The 21322-nt window shown below is 42.9% G+C and overlaps 1 protein-coding gene across 39 annotated transcripts in view; it reads right to left on the bottom strand.

Moving 5' to 3' along the window:
• Nucleotides 1-15651, bottom strand: part of LCOR (ligand dependent nuclear receptor corepressor) — a 144606-nt gene extending 128955 nt beyond the window's left edge. For 5 of the 39 annotated variants that reach the window (XM_035268637.3, XM_078346171.1, XM_035268639.3 and 2 more), the window contains exons 1-2: nucleotides 15516-15651; nucleotides 14454-14527 (exon numbers count right to left, since the gene is read on the bottom strand). Coding sequence is in view for 23 of the 39 variants with exons in the window: in XM_054243179.2 (XP_054099154.1) it covers nucleotides 10136-10228; nucleotides 14454-14527; nucleotides 14814-14890 (244 nt within the window). In the remaining 16 variants the exon portion in view is untranslated. Of the gene's footprint in view, nucleotides 1-10135; nucleotides 10229-14091; nucleotides 14325-14453; nucleotides 14528-14809; nucleotides 14988-15515 lie in introns of those variants that run through there. The other 34 variants (XM_035268636.3, XM_078346173.1, XM_054243188.2 and 31 more) reach the window with 19 other exon arrangements.
• Nucleotides 15652-21322: the final 5671 nt, after the last annotated feature.

The following is a 21322-nucleotide window of genomic DNA, read 5'->3' as shown; positions in this document are numbered from 1 at the left end:
AAAAGATGTATCTCAACTGAAAAGCACTGGGAGGATTTTTTTTTTCCTTTGGGGACACTGAATAAACTGTTGTATACCTGCATTTTGACTGCAACTCATCACATGAGATCGGGTGTGGAATTATCCACTTATGGTGTCACTTCAGCATTCAAAACGTTTCAGATTTTGGAGTATTTCAAATTTGGGATTTTCAGATTAAAGATGCTCAACCTGGCTGGCTGGGTGTGGTGCTCACGGCTGTAATCCCAGCACTTTGGGAGGCCAATCACCTGAGGTCAGGAGTTCAAGACCAGTCTGACCAAGATGGAGAAACACTGTCTCCTAAAAATACTAAATTAGGTGGTGCATGCCTGTAATCCCAGCTACTTGGGAGGCAGAGGCAGGAGAATTGCTTAAATCCAGGAGGCAGTGGTTGTGGTGAGCCGAGATCGCACCACTGCACTCCAGCCTAGGCAACAAGAGCAGAAATCTGGCTCAAAAATAAATAGATAATCTTGACCAAACAACTCATTCAGGACTGTGGTCACCAGCGTGTGATTTTTTTGTTTTTTTTCTTTTTGGAAAAATTAAGTCCCACATAAATTTCTATTATAGCTCCCGATAACTCCTTCCTAAAAGTCTTCTTACCTAAACTACTTCATATAGTTTTGAAATATAATAACATACATTTTCAACCATTTAAGAATAAAACACACCTTCCATTTTTTTTTTCCAAAATAAAGTTTAAGTCCTCAGGAAAAGGGGGAAAGAAGGCAAATGCTGTCTAGGTCTTTTATCTTCCTAACAGACTTCTTAAATGTCTGTGGAAAATTCTAGCTTATCTTTTCTTTTTTTGAGACAGGGACTCACTCAGTTGCCCAGGTTGGAGTGCTGTCCCATGAACATGGCTCACTGCAGCCCTGACCCCCAGGCTCCAGCAATCCTCTCATCTCAGCCTCCCAGGTAGCTGGGACCACAGGCACGTACCACCACACATAGCTAATTTTTGTTATTTTTTATAGAGACAAGGTTTTATCTTGTTGCCCAAACTGGTCCTGAACTCCCTGGGCTCCAGCAATCTTCTAATCTCAAGTCTTCCAAAGTACTGGAGCCACTACCCCCAGATTGTTTTCTCTTTTCTATTTTTACTCTATTTACGCACTTAAATACCTTTACCTTTCACCAGTAAAACGTACTAATCTTTGATTTGAATATGTTACATAAAATTAAGCAGAAGTTCTTCTCCTAAGGCGAAAGGCACCAAAGGGAAGGTTCTCTTTTAGATAAGATTGTACATTTGTAGCCATAAGCTATAGGTCTTTTTGAAATTGTTTTCAGTAGATGTACGGGGATTTCTTAGTATATATCTATTTATTTTAACATGCTAGAATCTATTTTAATCAAAACTATACAATGAAATCCTATACACAGTAAATACATACACAAATAAAAACTGGTTATACAAGTCTCACAAGGGAAATAGCTTTATCATTTTATTCGTACCTTTCCTTTTTTTTTTTTTTTTTTTTTTTTTTTTTTTAAGAAGCCAGTACAGCCAGGCACAGTGGGAACATTTTGGGAGGCTGGGATGGGAGGACCACTTGAGCCCAAGAGTTTAAGACCAGCCTGGGCAACACAGGGAGAGCCCCCCATCTCTAGAAAAAAATTAAATTAGCCAGGCATGGTGGTACACACCTGTGGTCCCAGCCTCAGGAGGCTGACATGGCTGGATTGCTTGAGCCTGGGAGGCTAACACTGCAGTAACCCTAGATCACACCACTGTACTCCGGCCTGAGTGACAGTGCAAGACCATGTCTTAATTTAAAAAAAAAGGAAAAAAAACAGAAAAGAAAGAAAAGGGAACTAAATAAATAAATAAAGTCAGTACAAAAAAATTCCAGTGCCTCTTTTTTTGTTTTTTGAGACAGAGTATCACTTTGTAGCCAAAGCTGGCTTGGCTCACTGCAACCTCTGCCTCCCAGGTCCTGGTTCAAGCAATTCTTCTGCCTCAGCCTCCATAATAGCTGGGATTACAGCCACACGCCACCATGCCCAGCTAATTTTTATATTTTCAGTAGAGATGGGGTTTTACCACATTGGCCAGGCTGGTCTCAAACTGACCTCAAATAATCTGCCTGCCTTCGTCTCCCAAAGTGCTGGTGTTACAGGCATGAGCCACCATCCCTGGCCAATCGAATCATTTTTAAAAGATTTATTAAAAATGACCAGTTTAAAGGTTTTTCTCAGTAATAATGACCAAAGATTTACGGACTTCTTGATGTTCATCTATAATTATTTTACTATAATCTGTTAAGTCCACATACATGGTAAACTTTGTCAGCTTCTTTACTAGCCGAATAAAAATTCTTATAACCTAACTCATATAAGATTAGTGTTTATATCATTTAAGGTGCAACAAAAGAGCCACATTTGAAACGTGAAATGCTCATAAACACTGATGTTCCCCTCATTTTTTTTCCTATTACTGAAGGCAAGAAGCTTCCCATTTTATTTGACAGGAATTTCTCCGTGTTGCCTTTGTCACAACATCTTCCTGTGCTTGCTAGTAAGCATTATTTTCTCTAAGACCAATGATGTATGAGTTATCAAAATAGTATATTCATTTTTAAAATTTATCCAATTTCTTCTTCTCAGTAATTACACATTACTCAGCAACTTCCTTTTCTGTCACACAATTTAAAATATTGCCAGCTGCACCAAATTTAAGTCACACAGAAGGTTTTAAGTAAAGAAAAGGCGTTTGGCTAGATTCAGGAGTCTTGAATCCTGACCTCAATCTGCTTTACCTGTTTGCCCCTCCACCAGCCCTCCACACCTCCTTGAGGTCCCCGGGAAGAATATCAATAGAAGAAAAGGCCAAGCAGCTACTGTTACCACAAGGTCTTTGTTACAAACCTCTATGAATTAGGCTGGTCCACCGAGAAGACTCACCAGGTGTAGAATCTGTATCACTCAGATATCCTCTGCTGCCTTTCCCTCTCCTAAGCCTATGCTCCAATCTCAGCTAATGGTGTAGAATGGCCAGTTGAGCAAGATAAGAAGGAAAATTAAGCCAGTAGAAATATTCAGCTCAGAAATTCATTTAGCTAACAAAACTAAAAAATCAAAAAGAAAAAAGGAAACACAAATAGGACTGTAACAGCTGAAGAGAAGGAGGCAAGGTATTCTAGTCAAGGCCAGAGAACAGAAAATTAATAGAATAAATTCCTGTTTATGGTAAGATTATGAGTAGAGAAATCGAAATACCTTAATGTAAGACATAAAGCACATAAGCAATCAGTAATTAGAAACAAAGAGGACAACTTAATGGAAATTCTAAAAGAAGGGCCTATGCATAATGCTGAAGACTGAAAGCTTGGTAACAAAGAGAGACCTCCAGCTCTACACCGGGCGAGGTGGCTCACGCCTGTAATCCCAGCACTTTGGGAGGCCGAGGTGAGCGGATCACCTGAGGTCAGGAGTCCGAGACCAGCCTGGCCCACATGGAGAAATCCCATCTCTATTTTTTATTAAAATTAATAAATAAATAAATAATAAAAATATTAGCCAGGCACTGTGGAGTGTACCCGTAGTCACAAGCTACTTGGGAGGCTAAGGCAGGAGGATCACTTGAGCCCAGGAGTTGGAGGTTGCAGTGAGCTAGAATCATGTCACTGCACTCCAAGCCTGGGTGACAGAGTGAGACCCTGTCTTAAAGAAAAAAGAAGATTAGCTGGGCATGGTGGCTCACGCCTGTAATAATCCCAGCACTTTGGGAGGCACAGGAGGACGGATCACCTGAGGTCAGGTATTCAAGACCAGCCTGATCAACATGGAGAAACCCTGCCTCTACTAAAAATACAAAATTAGCTGGGTATGGTGGTGCATGCCTGTAATGTCAGCTACTCAGGAGGCTGAGGCAAGGCAATTGCTTGAACTCGGGAAGCAGAGGTTGAGGTGAGCCAAGATTGTGCCACTGCACTCCAGCCTGGGTAACAAAAGCAAAATTCCATCTCAAAAAGAAAAAAAAAAAAAAAAAAGAAAGAAAGAAAAAGAAAAGATTAAAGAGCGTAAAATTTTGAATTCCAATCCCAGGTCTACCACATTGTAGCTGAGTGATTACGAATGAAATCTGTAATCTACCTAAATCTGTTTCCCCACCTGTAAAACAGATGTTAACAGATGTTTTCTGCCAGACACTGAGGCTCATGCCTGTAATCCCAGCACTTTGGGAGGCTGAGGCAGGAGGACCACTTGATCCCAGGAGTTTTGAGTTTACAGTGTGCTATGATCATGCTGCTGCATTCCAACTAGGAATGACATAGCCAGACCTTGTCTTTAAAAAACAAAGAAAACATGCTTGCACTGACTAGATGGAAAAGGAGTAGCCAAGTAAAAGTTCATAAATACCCACACAATGGGAACAATAAAAAAAAGTGAAAAACAAGAGATCATCAAACTGAACATGTGCATGTCTCAATTTAATTCAACATTTGCCTCCTCTACATACGATGTATACTTCAAAAATTTGTATAAACTAGGGGCGGGGTATAATGGCTCACACCTGTAATTCCAGCAATTTGGGAGGCCGAGATGGGTGGATCACTTGAGGTCAGGAGTTTGAGACCAGCCTAGCCAATATGGTAAAACCCCGTCTCTACCAAAAATATAAAAACTAGTGGGCTGTAGTAATGACATGTGCCTATAATCCCAACTACTCCAAAGGCTGAGGCAGGAGAATCACTGAACCTGGGAGGCAGAGGTTTCAGTGAGCCGAGATCGCGCCACTGTACTCTAGCCGGGGCAACAGAGCCAGACTCTGTCTCAAAATAAAAGGAAAGCTATTTAGACCATTTTTGAATAAACTCATCATTCTAAACGTATGCGGAGCCTGTTACTATATTAAATCAGACACAAATTATTTACAACGCAATTCCTATCTGATTTGATACAGTAACAAGCTGTAACAAATGTGCCTTTGTGGTAAATTTACATTTTCACATATGGATTTTTCTTTTACCAAGTAGGATACAGTCTGTAGATCCCTTTAGTTTCTCTTTCCCTTTATACTGTGAGTTTAGAAAAGGTAAAAGCATGCCTTTACTTTCTGCAAAGCTCTAAAAAAATCAACTACTAAGAGAAGCATACACAATAATCACTTATTGATAATGATAAAATGATTCAAATTGCATGAAAAATAAGCTAATCATGAGATCAAACAACAGTAACAGACTACCTAGTATTATAAATAAAAATAATGCTCTCATCTGGCTGAGTGGCTTGAGCCTGTAATCCCAACACTCTGGGAGGTTGAGGTGGGAGGGCTGCTTGAATCCAGGAGTTCCAGACAAGCCTGGGCAGCGTAATGAGACCCCCATCTCTATATTTCTTTTTATTTAATTTTTAAAAACCAGGTTTTCCAATGATAGCAACTACGGAAAATAATAATGGTATTTACAACATCTTCTAATTCAAAAAGAAAGTCTTGTCAAGGCACAGTGGCTCACGCCTGCAACCTCAACACTTTGGGAGACCAAGGTGGGTGGATCACTTGAGGTTAAGTGTTCAAGACCAGCCTGGCCAACATGGTGAAACCCTGTCTCTACTAAAAATACAAAAATTAGCTGGGTGTGGTGGCTCACGCCTATAATCCCAGCTGCTCAGGAGGCTGAGGCAGGAGAATCACTTGAACAGCAGAGGTTACATGCAGTAAGCCGAAATCGCACCACTGCACTCCAGCCTGGGCGACAGAGAGAGACTCCATCCCCCCCCCCCCAAAAAAACAACAAAAAACAGAAAGTCTTGATGTGTATCATCTTTAACAGAGGTTAAAAAAAAAAAAAAAAAGAAGAAGAAGAAACTATCTAATTTCAAACAGCAATTGAAGCGAGTTAACTAAAAAGTATGCTTCTGGGCTGGGCACAGTGGCTCACACCTGTAGTCTCAGGGGATGATGTTTGAGTTCAGGAGTTCGAAACCAGCCTGGGCAACATGGTGAAAACCCATCTCTACAAAAAAGCTAGGTGTGGTGATGTGCACTTATAGTCCCAGCTACTTGGCAGGGCTGAGGTGGGAAGATCCCTGGAGCCCAGGAAGCAAGGTTGCAGTGAGCTGAGATCATGTCACTGCACTCCAGTCTAGGCAAGAGATGCCGTCTCAAAAATGGGAAGGAAAAAAAAAAGTAAACAAGGTCACTTCTAGAAGAGTACAGCTCTATATTTTCTTACCTGAGAAGTTACATAAATATTTCAGATTTTCTAACATTAAAATATCATACTATTATTTCTACGGATAACAGGAAAGTATATACACTGAGGGAAACCCTAATTCCTTTAACAAGATTACTAAATGTTTTCCAATTGAGTAATTTCTTTTGTTTTTTTTTTTTGGAATGGAGTCTTGCTCTGTCATCCAGGCTGGAGTGCAGTGGCACCATCTTGGCTCACTGTAAACTCTGCCTCCCAGGTTCAAGCAATTCTCCTTCCTCAGCTCCTGAGTAGCTAGGACTATAGGCGCTCACCACCACGCCAAGGCTAATTTTTGTATTTTTAGTAGAGACAGGTTTCACCATGTTTGCCAAGCTGGTCTTGAACTCCTGACCTCAGGGTATCTGCCTGCCTTGGCCTCCCAAATTGCTGGGATTACAAGTGTGAGCAACTGTTTTTTAATACCTACCTCTACCTTCCCACCTTTCTAAATAAGATAATGTGTAAGTTTTCTAGAAAGTATAAAATGTGCCATGCAGATATAAGATGGTGATACCATTAATAGATTTGCAGATATTTTCTGCTTTCTATGTCAAGTTTTAAAGAGTTAATTATTCACCTAAATTTTTGCACATTTTAAAATTCTTGTGAGACAAAGGTATGTTTCTAAATAACCCCCTTCAAGCTTTGTAAAACACCTTAATGAACTTTTCTTTTTTCCTCAGACAGGGTCTTGCTCTGTCCCTCAGGCTGGAGTGCAGTGATGCAATCAGGAGACTCACTGCATCCTCAATCTCCTGAGCTCAAGCGATCCTCCCACCTCAGTCTTCTGAGTAGCTGGGACTACAGGTGCACAGAACCACACAAAGCTAATTTTTGTATTTTATGTGGAGACAACGTTTCTGCTGCCCAGGCTTGTCTCAAACTCTTGGGCTCAAGCAATTCCTCTGCCTCAGCCTTCCAATGTGCTGGAATTACACGTGTGAGCCACCGCACCTGACTTGTGATGGACTAACTTTTACTGATTTAGAAGTTACAAAAAATGCTGCTTTACTTCAAATGGCATAGTTATAATAGTTTTTAACACAATTGTAAGGTACAACTGAGTAGAATTTACTTTTTCTCTTTAGTCTCCGGAGAACATTTAAAGTTTAAATAGTTCCTTTAGACTGGTCTAGGCCAGGAGCAGAGGCTCATGCCTGTAATACCAGACCCCATCTCTATTTTTCTTTAATCTAAATTTAAATATATATACATATGTATATATGTGTATATCTATGTATATGTGTATATATATGTATATATATATGAAATTTTAAAACAGACATGTCTGAAGCATATTAATTTCTCGTCTCCCAACACCAAATTTGAAACATTAGTCTACACCACTAGTAACAGCCATCATTTTTTTCTTTTAGCAGACCGTCTAACTTCTCCTGCTCTTACAACAAATTCACTTCACACAAGACTAAATCCTTCTATTACCCTCAATTATAAGAATTTCATTATAGTAAAGACTCAACAAATACTAGTTTTACAATATAAAATTCAGAGGCTTGCACAATAATGAATTCAGGAAAATGATTAAGTGATATGCTAAAAGAATCTACAACTCTCTTTAACAAATAGATCAAAATATGAAACAAAGGAATAAAAACAAGACCAAATATCATTAGAAGATGCCAATCATTATTACACAGCTTTCCTAACTTGCCCTTCACAACCCATTAAGCAAAGGATTCTCAATCTAATTGTCACCTACCCCATAAAATAGTTTCATTCTTAAGACATCATTTGTAACAGACCAAATCTAACCAATTCAAAAATTAAACAAACACTTTAAAAACAGTATATTTAATTTAGCACCACCAAAAAACAAAACATAAACTGGGTGGGGTGGCTCATGCCTGTAATCTCAGCACTTTGGGAGGCCAAGGCAGGAGGAAGGTAAGAAGTTTGAGACCAGCCTGGCTAAAGGGTGAAATCCCGTATTTACCAAAACTACAAAAAAATTAGCTGGGCATGGTGGTGCCCGCCTGTAATACCAGCTACTAGGGAGGCTGAGGCAGAAGAATCACTTGAACCTGGGAGGCAGAGGTTGCAGTGAGCCATGATCATGCCACTCACTGCACTCCAGCCTGGGCAACAGAGCAAGACTTCGTCTCAAAATAAAAGAAAAAAAGAAAACATTTGCCATAAATTGTATAACTTGTCAGATGTCTGGGTTTTATAAAATGCAAACAAAAAATGTAATCTTAAATTTCAAATATATTGCTAGTGAGATTCCTCACACTACCTAAATTCTCAATATTCAAGCTCAGAAATGGAATAGATTCATTCAAAACATCTGTAATAGGGCAATATAGAGCAAAGGCATCCTTCTCTATCCAAACTCCTGCCATTTACTGTCCAAAATTCAGGCATAATATAGATTTAAACAGTATGATATATATCTGAACTTAATATTTGAACTCTCATCATAAAAGGCATAAATTTAGATTTGGATAGGAAAGTAAATGTGTGCCATTACATAACCCCATCAAATAACTAAGAATTTTAATAACTGATAGAAAAGATGTTTAAGAAAGCTTTTCTTGGCGGGGTGTGGTAGCTCACACCAGTAATCCCAGCACTTTGGGAGCCTGAGGCAGGCAGACTGCCTGAAGTCAGGAGTTCAAGACCAGCCTGGCTAACATAGTAAAACTCCATCTCTACTATAAATACAAAAACTAGCCAGGCATGCTGGTGTGTGCCTGTAGTCCCAGCTATTCGGGAAGCTGAAGCAGGAGAACCGCTTGAAACCTAGGAGGCAGCGGTGCAGTGAGTCCAGCCAAGATTGCAACACTGCAATCCAGCAGCCTGGGCAACACAGTAAGACTTCATTTAAAGAAAGCAAGCTTGTCCTGAGAATTCTATCTATTTCATTCCATTACTATGCTCATTATTCTCCTCACAAGGTATCCTGCATTTGGCTTTTGTTACAGTGTATCTGCTTATTGCATTTTTTTTTCTCATCATACTCCCCATTTGAGAACAAGTACAGAGAACAAGTGTTCATCTGTACTTGTTCTCAAATGGGGAGTATGATGAGAAAAAAAAATTTGCAAAGCATGTATTGATAAGTATATCCAGAATATATACAGAACTCTTACAATTCAACAATGAAAAGATAACCCAATTTTAAAAATGGGCAAGAGATCTGAATATATCTCCAAAAGCATATGTAAAGATGTTGAACATTATTAGGAAAATGCAAATCAAAACCACAATGAAATAAACCTGTCTTTTAAAAAAATTTTGTATTTTTTTTTCAAACATGACTTCATATCCACTAGAGTATCTATTATATAATCAATGCAGACAATAACAAGTGTTGGAGTGGATGTGGAGAAATGGAACTCTCATATACTGCTGGTGGGAATGTAAAATAACTGCAGCCACTTTAGGAAACAATTTGGCAGTTCCTACAAAATTAAAACAGTTACCACATGACCCAGTAATTCCATCTTAGATACATACTCAAGAAAACTAAAAACAAATGTCCACATAAAAACTTGTACGCAAATATTCACAGAAGCATCATCCATAATAGCCCGGAAGTAGAAACAACCCAAATGTCCATCAACTGATTAATGGATAAACAAAATGTGTTATGTCCATACAATGCAGTATTATTTAGCCATAACAGAAACAAAGTGCTAATAATGGTACAACATGGATGAACCTTAAAACATTATGCGAAGTGAAACCAGCCAAACATAAAAAGCCATATATTGTATGACTCTGATTACATGCAATGTCCAGAACAGACAAACTCACAGAAACAGAAGCAGATTAGTAACTGCAAAGAGCTGGGTTATAGGAGGAATGGAATGTGGGACTGCTTATGGATATGGGGTTTCTTTTTTAGGAAATCAAAACGTTCTGAGGGTGGGTGCGGTGGCTCACACCTGTAATCCCAGGTCTTTGGGAGACTGAGGCAGGAGGATCACTTGAGCCCAGGAGTTCAAGACCAGCCTGAGCAACATGGCAAGACCTCATCACTGAAAAAAATAAAAATATTCAGGAATTAGACAGTGATGATATACACAACCTTATATTCAATTAAACAAAATTATAATTCCTATACCATAACAATTTAGTGGGGTTTTTTGATTTATTCGAATTATAATTATATTAAAAGTGAAAAAAATTCAAGGTATGGACCACTGTACTTAGGATACCTGCTGAATATAAGAATGGTCAATAAAATGAGCCAATGGTTTATACTGGATTTTATTTCCAAAACAGCATGCAAGTGTATGAAACAGTAATAAGAACTTTAAACACAGACTAGAAGATAATTTATACGGTACTGATGTTAAGTTTTTCATTTGCAACTATGAAAAATAACAGCTTTGCTTATTTGCATCTATCCAATATCACAAACTGAGATTCCATACAACAGATGGACAGACTTAAAGGAAATACGAATCAAGAGAGAGGTTCAGAGTCACATCGAAACAAATCAAGCCCCCTCTGCTGAGCTTTCCAAGCTAGGGTGCAAACCAGGGAAGAAAACCAATCTATTATTCAATATACACCTTTAACTGCCACACTTCACAGCAAATACTCTTTCCAATATACCAAACCCAAATTCCAAAGATGAAAATTTGTCAATCCTAAAGGTATTCCAAAAATAGATTTGTATAGCCTCCAAATGAGCTTGCTTAGAAGACAATACTTCTGTGGATAACATTGTCCTGTAAAAGTGGGTTAAAAAGGAATCTGTGTCATTTTTTGTAGAGTTCCACAATGAAATTCTTAGCTAAAGGAAACATTCCTCCCCTGAGCTAAGGAAAAAAACGTATTGCAAACTGCAAGTTACCTAACAAAAAGTCTCCACTTTCTAACCTGCATTAGAAAATCCTACAACCTACCTTTGCAAAGCTATCATGCGTGTATGTCTCTTACACTAATCACGAACTACTGTTTAAATTGACAACACTGCTGTCCTTTTTTGCTCATGCCATTTCTCATGAATGGAATGCCTTTTCCTTATTCATCAGAATTAAGCAAAAATCTACCACCTTATTCATGAAATCTTCCATCATCATCTCAGGAGAGATTTCTTTCACTTCTAAACACCCCTAGCACCATATGACACACTATGTCCTGTACAATAACTGATTACATTTTCTCTAAAGTTGAAAAGTTCCTGAAGGTTGGGGAAGCTTTCCCAGTAATTTTGCCCACACTGCCTGGTAAAAGACAGATGCTTATTTAAATGAAGTAACACCTAACGGCCCTTCATCCTCAAGACAGCATCAAGTGATTAGGCAGGTACTCTGAAGGGGCAAGTTCCAACAAGCAGGTGGCTAATGCGTATACTCCTAGTACTCTGGGAGGCTGAGACAGGAGGATACCTTGAGGCCAGGAGTTTGAGACCAGCCTAGACAACACAGTCAAATCCTGTCTCTACTAAGAAATTTAAATAAAAATAAAAGTGGCATCAAATAACCAACTCTCACTACGTAAGAAATTCCAGGTCATCCTGTGTAGCCTATAAGACTTAAAAAATGGCATTATTCAAACACTTCCTAGAATTGCTCCAGCTACAAGCACATTTGAGGAAATTAGGGCAATCTGAAATAACTTTCTGAAAGTCAAAGAGACTCATCTGCTGTCCTAATTTTAGCCAAGCTAGAGCTAAGCTGAAATCACCACAACTTTCCCCACATTAGGAAGAGCTTCTTGAAAATATGGCAAGGGCAAGGTGCCGCAGAGCAATAGGTTACATCATATCAGGCGCTACATTATATCAGGCGCAGAGAGAGTCTAGATCTTCCTGGAATCTAGACTGATCATCTTAGTCTCAGAGGACTCCTTAACAATCACCTGGTAACCAAATATCCATCTGGATCAGTCACTGAACCCAGGACTAACTCCAGTTTAAACCTAATCATTTAAGCACCAACTTCACCACCACCACCACCACTTGCTCTCCAAAAAACTATTAACAAAAGGCAGAATTCGATTTTAGAAATAACTGAGAATTAATTTTTAATTCAAAGTTCTGTAAATTAAATACCTTTCAGAAACCAAATGACCCTAAAGTATTAACATAATCAGTCAAGAGAATCAAATAGGTTAACTGTTTAGAACCAAACCCATTAAATGAGGAATTATTACATCTGGAAGTTAACAAGCTACCTTTTGAAAGGTAGATGGATCACTGCCAGTCCTTTTAAATATAGAAAGTTCCTAACACTACAATTAATTTACTTAGAATGCTCCTCTTAACAAAATTACACATAATAGAAGAGAAAACATGAGGCTCCACTGATTTTAGTTGGTAGACTATGAATATATGTTACGGCTGAGATTAAAATATTGCTCTCCACTCTGGACTCTATAATCTTCTGAACTTTACTGCCTTTAAAGTGGAAATTTGGAGTTTAAAGTATGCTTTAAGAAATTTGATCATCAGATTAAAATTTGCCTTTAAAAAGTGAACCCAAATTTTGATATTCCATTGAGGTATTTACAGAAATAATTTATCAGTCATAATGTTAAAAATTAAAAAGCCAGGCACAGTGGCTCATGCCTGTAATCCGAACACTTTGGGAGGCCGAGGCGGGAGGATCACCAGCTCAGGAGTTTGAGACCAGCCTGGCCAAAATGGTGAAACCCAGTCTCTACTAAAAATATAAAAATTAGCCAGGTGTGGTCACACATACCTGTAGTCTCAGCTACTTGGGAAACTGAGGCAGAAGAATCGCTCGAACCCAGGAGACAGAGGTTGCAGTGAGCAGAGATCACGATACTGCCCTCCAGCCTGGGTGACAGAGCGAGACTCGGTCTCAAAAAAATTAAAAAATAAAAACAAAAACACATCTTGTCAAGCAGCAGTAACTAACCACTAACTAGCAATGACTGATAAAATGGGGTCCTGAGGCAGGAGGTCAAGATTAAAAGCAAACAGAATTAGAATAAGATACGCAACTAATTAAAACCATCTAAACTATAGCAACATGAACTTAGAAAATTCACAGGATAGAACATTATAAATTTCAAAAGCGTTCAAAGACTAAAACGCTCTGCTGAAAAAGCCAATCACGAAGAAACGCAAAACATAACAAGAACTAAAAATTCTTCAAAGCAATTCCAGTTATTTTTTATTAACCCACAATTCTAAAAACCCATTAATTTCAAGCTTCTCAAAACCTGCTATATGCTCTCTTCTACGATGGTCCGAAATAACATGAAATTCAAAAAGTACTTAAACTGATATAACATTTTACTAGATGTATAATAGGTTTGAAAGAATAAAACAAGCAGAGATAAAGCAGAGTACAGGATAACCGATAGCCAAAAGACTGTTTTCTGGAGGGCAGCACTGGTCTTGGATTGGCAGGAGGGGAATTTTAAAATATACTCATGAGACAAATTATACCAAAAAACTGACTCATGCCTTTATTATTTGCACAAGCATATGTGTTAAAATGTACTTTTAACCTTTGGACAACCAAAGTGGTATCAGATACCTTAAAGCATTGTTACCTATATTAACTACGGTGTTACAGTCTAAATCCTTAACAAAACTCACGTTATACATTTTCGTAATGAAAAGCTGCCGAAATGGAAAGGCTTATATTCTTTAAGTCAAGGTTACCTGATTTTTCACTTGTTTAAAGTTTCAGTTTTGCTTTTCAATCTAGTATCAAAAACATCTCTTGTGGGACATTGTAAAGGGCAGACCCTCCTGTCAAGCCAGAAGGCTTAAACACAAAGACATTGAGCTAACCAAGTGCTGTAATTCTTCCAAACTGAGCCTCTCCACACCCCCTCCACCCTTCCCCCCAACAGATATGTCTATTAAATCAGTGTCTGTTCTCCCCCTCGCACAACAAAGAGAACTTCTCACCGCATGAAATTGCCGCTGAATGGACACCAGAAAGCAGGATTTGCATAATTCCTTCCAACGAAACCCTGTCGGGAAGGAGGGGATGAGGGGCCCAAGCGAACGGATAGAATCTCGTAGATTCTGCGGGGGAAGACCTGGTTCCCAAGAATATTGCCCTAGGGGAGAAGGGGCTGGAATTCTGTGTCTCCCCGAGGACTGGGCGTGGGGGACAGAGGACGGCGAGAGGGCATCTCCCCACACGCCAGCAGCACCGAAGCAAAGACCGGGAAGTAACAATGCTGGAGGACAGGAGAGTCAGACACAAGGATGGACTGGGGCTAGGGGGCGGCGGGCGGAGCGGAGACACCACACGGGCCACTTACTTTTTGGAGGGGGGTTAAATATATGAGTTAAGCCCTTATGGTCCCGCCGGCCGCCGCACAGAGGGAAACGGGACCTTGGGAGAGAAAAACAGACAAAACACACAGTGTGAGAGGCGCAGCTCGGCCGCCCTGCCCCTCCCGGAGCGCCCCAGTCCGCGCTCCCTCCGGCCCGCAGGGGAAAGCCACCCGCGGGCGGCCCAAGGTCCGGGAGGCTGGGGACCGACAGGGCAACGGGCGAGGCTGCGGCTCCGGCCAATCCCCGGGAGGAAACGAAAGCGACCCCCGCCGGGGATCCTCGTTCGGACCCGGTCCCACCCCCTCCTCCCCGCCTCACGACACCGAACACAAATACGCACACACCGACCCGTGCGTCGAGGATTAACTCCCCGGCCGCCGCCGCCCGCAGAGGAAGTGCAGCCGCTGCCCCCCGCGGCCATGACACCCCACTCGGCTCGGTCAGGCGCACCCGGGGACTGTGACAGCTCCGGCTCCCTCCGCCCCCATCTCCACCTCACGCTTCGCACACGCCCGAGTGCCGGGCGCCCGCCTGCCGCCCGCCGCGCGTGCACGCAGGGCTAGGGGCGCGCCCCGCGCGTGGGGGAGGGGTGGCGCGGGAGGAGGACGGGGGCGGCCGGAGCGCGGGTTGGGGCCGAGCACGCCCGCGCCCCTCGCATCACCCCTAGTGGAGAGGCAGCGCCGCGGGGCGAGTCGCCACAATAAGCCGGTAGCGGCGCCAGGGCGCCGGGCCCGGAGCGGGAGCGGGGAGGGGGGAGCGAGTGGGCGGTGAGGAGGAGCGGGAGGGGGAGGAACACGCGCTCCCGCCGAGAGTCCGCCCCGGGAGGCGCGCGGAGAGGAGGGGCCGGCGCGCGCGCGGCGGAGCGGGGGAGCCCGCCTGGAGGTCGCGCGCGCTCGCACTCCGGGGGGTGGGGGAGGGGGACGCTCCAGCCTAAGAGGGCGGGCGGGCCGGAGCAGCAATTGCCACTTCCCCGGCTCCCTCCCTGGTCGGGGGCGGCCGGCGGACGAGTGGCCTGAGGGCCCGCGACGGCGGGCGGAGGGTCTCACCTACACAGTGAATGAGCTTGTGGCGCCACGAATCCAGTTCTTGCCGAAAGCCGCGTCTCTCAACGGAGCATTGCTGCCGCCTACACACCCTCGCCATCTTCTGCCGCCCGCCCGGCCCTGCCTCCGCCGCGGCCCCGCGCACGCCCAGCCGCGTCGCCCGGGGCCGCGCACGCACCCGCGGCCCGGGCGTCGCACCTCCCGCCGGGGGCGGTGCGGGGGCAGGGCCGGCCTCACCTCGCCGTGGCCCCAGCATGGCCCCGGGAGGCCAGGGCCCGCGCGCCGCCCGCGTCTCGCCGCCACCCGGGCTGCGATCCCGCCGTCCTTCTCCCCTACTCCACGGCGGCCGTAGTCTCTGGCCGCCCCGGACGGCGCATTCCCACGGCCGATGCTCAGCCCCGCCGGCCCCGCACCGCCCTCGTACACTCCCCCAAGGCCACGGCTGCCCCCGCCCTCCCCGGGGCTTTTTGTTTTTTACGCCAGCCCCATTTATCACTTCCAACCTGCCTATCGCTTGGCACCAACTGTTGCAAGTTCCGTAGAAACTGCTGCTCTGAACTTCTGGGTCGAAACTGCTCTTCCCCAGAGCCTGCTTAAGAGGCAGAAATAAGAATAAATGCCCGGATGCCCGTGGAGGCACTGAGCTCTAAGGTTTTCAAAGGTGAAATGAATACGGGTTATTAAGTCATTCGGAGACTTCGCCAACATTGGGAAACCCAGTAAAAAGTGGAAATCAAGCGTTTTAAATTAAATGTATATATATATAGGTTTCTACTAGCAAGACTGATCGTAGCCGAAATTCTCAAGGAATTTCGGAATATTGTGCTCAAGTGAGAATGATTTTAATATTTCAAGAAACAGACTTAATTAGGAATACTTAAAGCAGTGTATTGGAAGTGCTTTCATTTCAGGTTTCAGGAAAGGGCTGGAAGAGAAATATTTTCGATGACCAAACCTCTTGGAATAATTGAATCACACTGCACAGAGAACTATCTGTGTCATTTAAACGTAATGCGGTCTTAATTTTGTGACTGTTACCTCGAAGAGAACGAGAAGAGAGCAGAAAGGGGAACGAAAGGAGACAGGGAAAAGTGGGGTAGGAAAAAAAAAGCAGAAGAGATCGCCCCATAGCAGTAGGCCTAGTACCCTAGGATTCTGTTCTCTTCCCCCCCACCTTTGGTGTTTAAGATTAAGGACAGTGCATTCCTGCCTTTAGAAATTTAAATTTAAGTTTGAAGACTTAATTTTAATTGCTGTAGTAAGTAAAGCAAAGTCGTTAAATACTTGACTTCAGGAATCCCATTGGTGTATTGATTTAGGTCTTTTCAAAGGTGGTGGTCCTGGTTCTCTGCACCAGCCACTGGTGGAATTGCAGAATCGTATATCTACCCATACACAGTTGGACTGGGTGGGCCTCGGGTACGGGTGGCTTGAAATGCAAATGCAAAGGTCAGAAGACAACTTCCCCTCCCCTCACTCCTACCGCACTTCGCCACTCTTAAAATATTGATCTTTCCACAATTCTCAAACGTCCACAATATTTCATTGGCTTAAGAGTACTGTCCACCAGGTGTGGTGGCTCATGCCGCTAATCCCAGGACTTTGGGAGGCCTAGGAAGACGGATCACAAGGTCAGGAGTTCGAGACCCGCCTGACCAATATGGTGAAACCCCGTTTCTACTAAAACTACAAAAAAAAAAAAAAAAAAAAAAGGCCGGGCGCGGTGGCTCACGCCTGTAATCCACACACTTTGGAGGCCAAGGCGGGCGGGTCACCTGAGGTCGGGAGTTCAAGACCAGCCTGTGACCAACATGGTGAAACCCCGTCTTTAAAAAAAATAATTTAAAATAAAAATTAAAAAATTAGTCGGACACGGTGGCGGGTGCCTGTAGTCCCAGCTACTCGGGAGGGTGAGGCAGGAGAATCGCTTGACCCCGGGAGGCGGAGGTTGCAGTGAGCCGAGATCCTGTCATTGCACTCCAGGCTGGACGACACGACGCGACTCCGTCTCGGAAGGGAAAAAAAAGTAGTGTCAAATGAGCACGCTAGGAAGTATTGAGTTTCTGGGTACATAATACATAATAATGTCCTGAGTGATGAGGGGAAAGAACTAATACGAGATAAAAAATGGCTGTCAACAACCATCCTTCACGTGTGATAGCAGGACATCTTGTGTCACTTGAAACTTCCTTTCTTCGCCGCTAGGTGGCGAGTTTTAGTCTTTTGCAGCCTTTAACCAAGTTTCTATCTTGTTTGAAGGAAGTATAGTTTAGTTTCAAATAAATAACGTGTAATTCTAAAATGAGTAAATAATGAGTGCATTTTCCAACCACCCCACGTTAATTTGTTTAAAAAACAATCAAGCCAAGAGTAATAATTCCTCGACATAATCTTAGTCTCAGATGTATGGATTCAGAGAATCCTAGAGGCTTCAGAGATCAATTCTGTGAATGCTCTTAATTATGAAATTGGAAGCCCAGGCAAATAAGGTGACTTGACCAAGATTACATAGTTACTTGGTAGAGGAAGGGCAACAAAGCCGGGAGGCAAGTTTCCCACTTTCCAATTTAATGCTAGTTCCACTCTAAGTCCCAGTTTCTGCTTCACTTATTTTGAGTTGGGAACTAACTCATGGTTGACTCGTCACCAAGACCTATTTGGAAGAAAGGATAAGGGAGGCAATAATAACAGCTAATATTCATTGAGTATATACTGTATGTTTATCATTGCAGCATTATTTCACTCCATCCAAATAATAATGCTATGAGTAGATATTTACCACATTTTCCAAATTAGGCACACAAGACTCAGATGCGTTAAACACGTTTTCAAGATCACATAGCTACCAAATTCCCACTAAGATCTCTGTGACTCTAAGCCCCTCTAAATTGCCTTACAAGTAGAAAATTGGCTGGGCCTGATGGCTCATGCCTATAATTCCAGCACTTTGGGAGGTGAAGGCGGGCAGATCACCTGAGGTCAGGAGTTCAAGACCAGACTGGCCAACAAGGTGAAACCCTGTCTCTACTAAAAATACAAAAATGATGGCTGGGTGAGCTGGCTCACACCTGTAATCCTAGCACTTTGGGAGGTCGAGGCGGGCAGATCACTTGAGGTCAGGAGTTTAAAACCAACCTGGCCAACACAGTGAAACCCCATCTCTACTAAAAATACAAAAAAAAAAAAAAATTAGGCGTGGTGGTGGGCTCCTGTAATCCCAGCTACATGGGAGGAGAATCTCTTGAACCCAGGAGGCAAAGGTTGCAGTGAGCCAAGATTGCACCACTGCACTCCAACCTGGGTGACAGGGGGAGACTCCGTCTCAAAAAAAAAAAACACCTATCTTCATGAACCCTCAGACTCTGGAGTTAGGTATTGGTTTTTTAAGCCAGCTTTTGTGGAAATTGCCTTTGATTAACCTATTAAAGAGGAAAAGGAGGCCAGGCGCAGTGGCTCACGCCTATAATCCCAGCACTTTGGGAGGCCAAGGTGGGTGGATCACAAGGTCAAGAAATCGAGACCATCCTGGTCAACAGGGTGAAACCCCATCTCTACTAAAAATACAAAAATTAGCTGGGCATGGTGGCACGTGCCTGCAGTCCCAGCTACTCGGGAGGCTGAGGCAGGAGAATCGCTTGAACCCACGAGGTGGAGGTTGCAGTGAGCTGAGATCACGCCATTGCACTCCAGCCTGGGTAACAAGAGTGAAACTCTGTCTCAAAAAAAAAAAAGAGAGGGAAAGGGTATGGAGTCCAAGCCACTCAAGAAACTGGATATCCCCCAAGAATGACTTGGGTTACCAGCTATGGACCCTTGGAAGATGAATCAAATCCTCCTCACTGGTTTTTCTTTGCAAATTCATTTGCTTTTATTTTTCTAATAACTATAAACTCTATTTTCCATGTTCTTAGGGCCCCTGGGTAGACAGATATAGCTTGATTTCAGAGCAGACATAGGCCAAGAAACCATGGCATTGAGTGTGCTGAGTCCAGACAAATATTTATATGTACATCCAAATTTGAAAAGAAAATATATTTCTTTAGGTTTCAAACACTGTAATAGATATAATGCAAAAATAAAAACCTATTACAAAGTTTTTTTAAAAATACAAAAATTGTCCAGGCGTGGTGGCTCACGCCTATAATCCCAGCACTTTGTGGGGGCTGAGGTGGGTCGATCACGAGGTCAAGAGATAGAGACCATCCTGGTCAACATGGTGAAACCCCGTCACTACTAAAAATATGAAAATTAGCTGGACATGGTGGTGCATGCCTGTAGTCCCAACTACTGGGGAGGCTGATGCAGGAGAATTGCTTGAACCCAGGAGGAGGAGGAGGTTGCGGTGAGCTGAGATCACGCCATTGCACTCCAGCCTGGGTAATAAGAGCGAAACTCTGTCTCAAAAAAAAAAAAAAAATTAGCCAGGCATGTCGGGAGGCCGAGACAGGAGTACCCATCAAACCTGGGAAGCAGAAGTTGCAGTGAGCCAGGATTGCACCACTGCGATCCAGCCTGGGCAACAGAGCTGAGATGTCATCTCAATAAGTAAGTAAATAAATAAATTTGTGTTACAAGTAGAAAATAGACTCTGCAACTGGAGGATTCATTTAATTCTACATGCCATGTTCCATGCAGAGTTAAGCAGCTGGGCAAACATTCTGAGTTCCTATCACATGGCAGGCGGTGTCCTAGGCACTGAGGACACACAGATAGCTAAGACACAATTTCTGACCTCTGTTGCTTTGGGCTCCCCTGAAAGCCTGAAAGAGGGCCTTAGCTGTAAACTCTTTTACCTTCTAGGGAGGGGCAGACCATATAACATGGCAGTTAATAGGATCTGAAGACAGAGCTTGGCTGGAATTCTGGCTCCATTTCTTAGTGACAGTGTAACCTTGACAAATTAGCTTTTCTGGTCATTAATTTCCTTATGTGAATAGAGGATTAAAATAGTCTATAAGGTGAAGTTTTCGTGAAAATGAAATGAAACCATTCCCATACAGTGGCTAGCACATTCTTAGCATGAAATGAGCATCTGTTCTCTGATTAGGCCTTCCTAAGCTCCTGTCTGCTTGCCCAGTCTGCAGGGTGATGGGAAACCAAGATGCTCGTGCAGTTTGAGTCAATCTGTGAGAGTGTGAAGGAATGACAGCAACAGCCTTAGCCTTTGAAAACGACCTTAACTGAGCCATGTGCTGTAGTTCTCACAATGGCAGAAAAGGAATGTCAGAGAAGGGGAGTAGGACTAGGCTCATCAGCATTAGATCAACTGTTACCTGGTGTCTGATTAGTTGAAGGTGCCATGCAACATAGAAGTGATTATTGACAAATGGGAGGATGAAATGGGTTGGGGTCTTCTAAAAAAGAAAGCACATCCTAATGGGAGGCTTTTTTTAAAAAAAACACAGGCCGGGCAAGGTGGCTCATGCCTATAATCCCAGCACTTTGGGAGGCCGAGGCAGGTGGGTCACGAGGTCAAGAGATCGAGACCATCCTGGTCAACAAGGTGAAACCCCGTCTCTACTAAAAAAATTCAAAAATTAGCTGGGCATGGTGGTGCGCACCTGTAGTCCCAGCTACTCGGGAGGCTGAGGCAGGAGAATTGCTTGAACCCAGAAGGCAGAGGTTGCGGTGAGCCAAGATGGTACCATTGTACTCCAGTCTGAGTAACAACAGCAAAACTCTGTCTCAAAAAAAAAAAAAACACAGTCAACTTCGAATGAATTCCAATAAGCAACAGATGCTTTTTGAAGCATGTTTCAAAGATTATGTTTATTTTTCACAACAAACCAATCAAGTATCCCCATTTTATA

The sequence above is a fragment of the Callithrix jacchus genome, chromosome 12, assembly GCF_049354715.1.
Source record: "Callithrix jacchus isolate 240 chromosome 12, calJac240_pri, whole genome shotgun sequence".
Lineage (NCBI taxonomy): Eukaryota > Metazoa > Chordata > Mammalia > Primates > Cebidae > Callithrix > Callithrix jacchus.
This window is presented reverse-complemented; position numbering and strand designations above follow the sequence as displayed.